This window comes from Monomorium pharaonis, unplaced genomic scaffold (assembly GCF_013373865.1).
Source record: "Monomorium pharaonis isolate MP-MQ-018 unplaced genomic scaffold, ASM1337386v2 scaffold_379, whole genome shotgun sequence".
NCBI lineage: Eukaryota > Metazoa > Arthropoda > Insecta > Hymenoptera > Formicidae > Monomorium > Monomorium pharaonis.
This window is the reverse complement of record NW_023415669.1, coordinates 43198-49368: the sequence shown is the minus strand read 5'-3', so window position 1 is coordinate 49368 and position 6171 is coordinate 43198. Positions and strand designations below refer to the sequence as shown.

Here is a 6171-nt window from a genome sequence, read left to right as displayed (position 1 = left end):
TATGGAACTGAGCTTTGACCACATATCCTTTGATGACTCACATGTTATCAGGTACTCTAGCTGCGCACTCTCCATGGATGACGATAGTATGAACATTGCTTTTGCATCGCGTCTTACCCATGATTTGATGGCAGCTTGATCCGTTTGCTCTGGCTTCGGTTCCGTTCCATCGACGATTCCCAAGATATCGTTTGCGATTAAAATCGCCTTCATTTGAAACTTCCATGCTTGAAAGTTCTGGCCGTTGAACTTGGAAATGTTCTTCAGATCCACTACTTCACTCATGTTGACGTGATGTATAATTTTTTTTTTGTGTCAACAACAATAATAAAACAACGTACGTTTTTCTTTGTTATTACTATCCCACAGGGCCTGGGCCCATAACCTGTTGAGGTTATGTTTCGTGGTGTCACCAGCGGAATGGATAGTAATAATATATATTTACGTACTGGCGTACACAAACAAATAGTTTATTATTACAATAACAATTAAGAGTAGTAGTGGTACAAAATATGACGAGTGTGTGTATATAATAAAGGTGCAACAAAAGAACGAGTACGCCACGCTTGAACGGCGGGACACACACACGTCTGTAACCCGCAAGCGCGACAGTATTGCCAACTTAGAATAATAAAAGAGAAAGAATCTTCTAGTATCGCGTGTTACGAATATAATATGAAGCGCGCTGAATATAAAATTCTCAATAATAATAAATAAGAATGATTTCAAATGTTGAAACACTCTATAAATACATAGGTTTTAAAAATCTGAGAGACTTTTCTGCATTTGGTCAAGATTGAATGCAAATTAGTACCATTTAATTTAGCAATTTAAATACAAAAAATGTATCTTTTAACTCTTGTGAAATTATGAAAATATCAAAATCGTTAAAAAATGACTGCTTCCAAGATTATGGATTTACATTTCTTCCTTCAATTTATAAGTTATTTCTGGGTATTATATTTTTAAAACATTTTTGAATTAAATGGATCAAAAACTATCGCTAATTATGAATTTTTCACTTGCCCCTTTAGTCACAAATATCGACATTTTTTACATTATGCTTTCTTTATTTATTCTTAGGTATTTTATTACAATGTACACAAATTAGCTGCAGAATTGGAAGATATTATATCGGTCATGTCGCCACACTTTAGTAGCAAACCAGGAACATATTATTCGGATGTATTATTCTTTATTTCACTGGGCTTGCACAGAATCGCTCCCAGCCACCAACGATTCGCCGTAATGTTTGACGCAGACACGAAATTTCGTAAAGACGTTAAGGATCTGTTTGAAGAATTTAATAAGTTTGGAAAAAAAGCTTTGTTTGGCTTGGCTCCAGAGCTCACTCCAGTTTACCGACATGTTTTGTACTTATATCGCAATAAACATCCGAGAACGATGTTTGGCGAACCGCGACATAAAGGTGGATATCCTGGCTATAATAGTGGAATGGTGCTCTTTAACCTGGAAAGATTACGGAAGTCACATGTATATAGTGAGATTGTTAATAAAGATAGCGTGGATGCTTTAACAGAGAAATATCATTTTAAGGTAAGTTTGAAATGATCAGTTTATTCAAAGTTATACAACTGAAGTTTTCAGAGCCGAGACTAGAATGTGTAAAACGAACAAGACACTTGCTTTATATAAAAAATTTGAAAGTGTGCAAAAATAGCAATATAAAGAGTTTTTTCTGATTCTTGATGAAATTAACTGAAGCTGTAATATGTCATTACAAATTTATTAATTACATTAGTTGACTCGAGTAATATAATACAATTATATAACTCGATTTAAATCTCCATAACAAAATTTTAAGATGGTTAACTTTTTGTTGTTTAAAATATTACTTTAATGTTACTATTGTTATTACATTAGTCTTTGACTTAATCTTATAATACTGCAATTTTTTATTCTGTGTAATTTTTTTATTTAAATGTAGGATTTAGTCGATGGTGTGCATGGTTATAAGCTATAAAGTTTTACACTGACCTGATTAATATTTTACCAATAAACGCAGCAATATCCCATTTCTCATAATCAAGAGACCATATGTATACAATGAAAGCTGCAGTATTATGAGATTGATTTGAAGACATATATAAATGACAAATATAAATACATTTTGATTGAGAATATTTTCAAAATAAATATCTTTAACTATTTTAAACGCTTTAATTGGCACATTTTCTTCATATTGTTATTTTTGTAGAGAAGATAATTTTTTTTTTTTTAAAGTAAGTTTTTGTGCTTTTACACGTTTACATTTGTAAAAAAAAGAATGTAAAATAAAAATATTGTCATTTGGATTCATGTACGCACGCTTGCGCGTATGCACACACACACACACACACACACACACACACACACACACACACACACACACACACGCACGCACGCACGCACGCACGCACGCACGCACGCACACACACACACACACACACACACACACACACACACACACACACTCGGATTTCAATAACATAGAGTTTTGAAAATATAGAAATAATAGATAAAATGTGTAAAATGTAATATTAACAATATATAAAAAGTAATATTTGAAGTACTATAAATATTTACAGTTAGTGTCACAAGAGAGTTGTCATAGTTTTTTCTAAAAAAAAATTTGTAAAAATCAACATAATCACCCCTTCCCTCCCTGTGTCCGATTCCGTAGATACTTTACTTTAGTGTTGCTTACGACGCTCTCATGACACTGACTGTAATCAAGATAATTTTATTAAAAAACAATGCAATTGTTAAGTTCGAACTGACTGGCCTTAAATATATTTAATTAAGTAGAGCACAACGTTTTGACCGTTGGTTTCAATCCTTTTCAAGTACTTAAATACATAAAATTACTTGATACACATTTTGAGATGTGATATGTGCCTAGATATCATCTGAAAACCAAGACAAACGAGCGTACGATTGTATATCAGAATAATATTGTTAATCTTTTTTTTATAAAATTATTCGATGCAAATAATATTTGAGTTCTAAAAAGCTATAATGGACTAGGATAAAGTTATAAAATAATTTTAAAATGTATTTCCATAATTTTAAAATAAAAGAACAAAAATTTTTTAATATATAAAATTTTGTATTTTTTAATATAAGTTTATTTATTATATTTTTTAACAACTTTAAAAAGGTAAAAAAGATACGCCAAGTACAATAAACGCGTGCTTTCCAAAATAAATTTGAGATTAATACAGTTATCCAAGTATATTTTAAAAAAGACTTAAAGAAATTTATTAACATTTATTTAAAAATTGCTTAAACGGGTTTGATGATTAAATGATAAAAATCAACCAACGGGATTATAGTGAAGCAAAAACGACGTGCCCAGCTCATATTTTTTCTGAATTTCCAAGGCTCTATGTTATTGATATTAATAAATGTATGTACAAGAATGCAATTAATGTGACTGAGGTGTTGTTTTACTATCTGTCAGTTTTTGTTTCATTATCTGTTATCATTGATATTCCCATTTTTTTTAAATTAATTTTTTAATAGAACCATTTTTGAATGCGTTTATATACTTAACATATCTTTTTTAACTTTGTAAAGTTTTTGGTTTTTTAGGTTATTATTTTTTTATTTTATTTGTACAAAGAATTTTCATATTGTATAACATTGATGGGTCATTGCGTTTTAACGAGCCGGGCATGCCAAATTTTTGCTTCACTATAATCGCATTGGTTGATTTTAATCATTTAATCATCAAGCCCATTTAAGCAATTTTTAAATAGATGTTTAATAAATGTTTAATAAATGTCTTTAAGTTTTTTTTTAAATATACTTGGCTAACTGTATTGATCTCAAATTTACACTCTTAAAGTATAAACTATAATGCCACTCAGCTGGCCTGCCGATGACATGGTCACAGGCTGCAATATGGGTAATATGTTTATAGGATGCCCAAGGATCATTTGTACGTCTTATTAGTCTACACACAGAAAAATAATTACTGCTTCCAAGTAAATATTACTTGTTCTAAATAATTGGTTTCTTTCTACATCTGCAAATCTATCTAAACTTGTTACAAGTATCACATTTCCTTAAAACATATTCTACATTTTAGTAAGTGTAACTTCAAACAAGAATATTTACTTCAAACAAATATTACTATCCAGAGTCCTACGTAATTCTTCTTCAATCAAGTTTTATAATATTCTTGAAACAGGAATAAATTCTTGTTTTAAGTAAAAAATGCTGAAATTTTTTAATATTTGTGACAAGCGTACCTGAAAATTAATATTAAGAAAATATTATTGATTGAAGAAATATATTACTTGAACGAAATAAAATAAAATATATAATTACTTTTCTTGGCTGTAGAATATTTCTGTATGTATTTAGTAACTGTCATGCATTCTATGCAAGCCGGATATACGGATAAGGCACATAAATTTACCCATACAGCTTTTACAAAGGAACGGACAGAACTGTCTCTCATCGATTTTAATGAGCTTTGGATATGTTGTAGAACATAAAAAAATATTAAAATCATATTTTTTTTATCTGCGTATTTCGACGTTTAGGAGTTAATATCACCCCTCGAATATAACGCATTTTTTTTATTTTGGCGAATATCTTTGAAAATATAAGGTTTATGAAAAAATATTTTGTACAAAAGTTTTATATTCTTTTTGCATTTTATACTCTTTACAATAGTATATTTAGATTTTTCAAAAATTTCAAACTTAATTTACCTTATTCCACCCCTTTTTTCAACATTTTGAAAATTTTGTAAGGACAAAAATTAAAAAGTATTAAAAACCGGATCCATCCATGTATAATAATATATGGGTTCCATCATTCTCAATTATTGGCAAAACGAGATGATAATCTCGTGCTATAGGCGCCGCGCTAGAAGTTGCGTTATTTCTTTAGACGCGTCACATTCAATAACTGCCCTTCCTGCGTATATTTTTATATTAGAAGATAAAAACGGATTAATCTTAATTACATAATACCCAACGTATTACACGATATAAAGCATAAATGCATATATACACTCAGTCGAAAAAAAAGCGGTACACCTAAAATTTGTCAAAAAATCACTAAACTTCCAATGACGATAACTACGCGAGTAATAAAGATAAAAAGGTTTCTAAAAAAAGAAATTAAAGCTTCAAATGTCTACTTTAAGAATTGATTTAGTAAAATTTTGCATTATAATTTTTTTCAAAATGGCGTATGACAAAGCGAGAGCATGCGAAATTGAAAAATATTGGTCCGAGTTTGCGACGATCCATGGCGTGAGGCAAGTATCGCAACTCAATGGGATAAAAAGTATGTGATAGTACAGAGTTTTCCCTTTAAAATGCTTTTTTACTCGTCTCGACACGATGATTTTTTGCTGAGATATGCGCATTTAAAGTAAAAAACTGCCTTTTTATTCAAATGCGCATATCTCAGCAAAAAATCATCGTATCGAGACGAGTAAAAAAGCATTTTGAAGGGAACACTCTGTACTATCGCATTCTTTTTATCCCATTAAGTTGCGATACTTGTCTCATGCCATGGATCGTCGCAAAATTGGACCAATATTTTTCAATTTTGAGTGTTTTTGCTTTGTCATACGCCATTTTGAAAAAACGTATCACACATAACTGTGATATAAAATTTTTTTAAGTGGCAATCCGAATCTTGAAAATGCTTCTTGGAAAACTTTGCTAGCTGTATTAGGTGCTGAGATATTCAATTTTGAATTTTTAACAATGCCCAATTTTAACTATTGCAAGAATAAAAATTCCGGGTTTTGCTAACAACTATGGTTAGTTTTTATTTTAAAACTCGAAATCGTCCTCCGATTGTGAGAGTTCGACGTACATGTGCATGTGTGTTGCATAGCTGACTTTCCACGGAATTTTACTACTCCAGACTCACATTAACACAAGCAAATCTGAATAGTTACGTGAAAGAAGCTTCCCCATTAGGGAATTTTAATATTCGATTTTACCACGTAGAAAAAGTTCATTGAGCTGTATCAGTTCCAGGAATTGCGATATCTAATAAAAATAGACGACTTTCATCTGACTATTTCTTATTAAAAGATTTTACGATCGGAATTTGCACATTATGGGGCTCTGACAAGTGCCATTTTGTGTGTGGGGGGGGGTGTGTTTACCTCAAGGATAAGGACCCCGTGACTCG

The 6171-nt window shown here is 30.9% G+C and overlaps 1 protein-coding gene across 1 annotated transcript; it reads left to right on the top strand.

Moving 5' to 3' along the window:
- Positions 1–894: 894 nt before the first annotated feature.
- LOC118648334 (xyloside xylosyltransferase 1-like) lies at positions 895–2285 on the top strand. The gene is made up of 2 exons (XM_036294662.1): positions 895–954; positions 1084–2285. The coding sequence occupies exons 1-2, from the start codon at positions 895–897 to the stop codon at positions 1570–1572; spliced, it is 549 nt and encodes a 182-aa protein (XP_036150555.1). The 3' UTR covers positions 1573–2285.
- Positions 2286–6171: the final 3886 nt, after the last annotated feature.

Excerpts from the sequence above, each read along its gene's own strand:
- LOC118648334 (XM_036294662.1), top strand. The coding sequence starts at position 895 with ATGACTGCTTCCAAGATTATGGATTTACATTTCTTCCTTCAATTTATA. Across the intron at positions 955-1,083 it reads AATTTATAAGTTATTTCTGG|GTATTTTATTACAATGTACA; the intron begins GTATTATATTTT and ends ATTTATTCTTAG.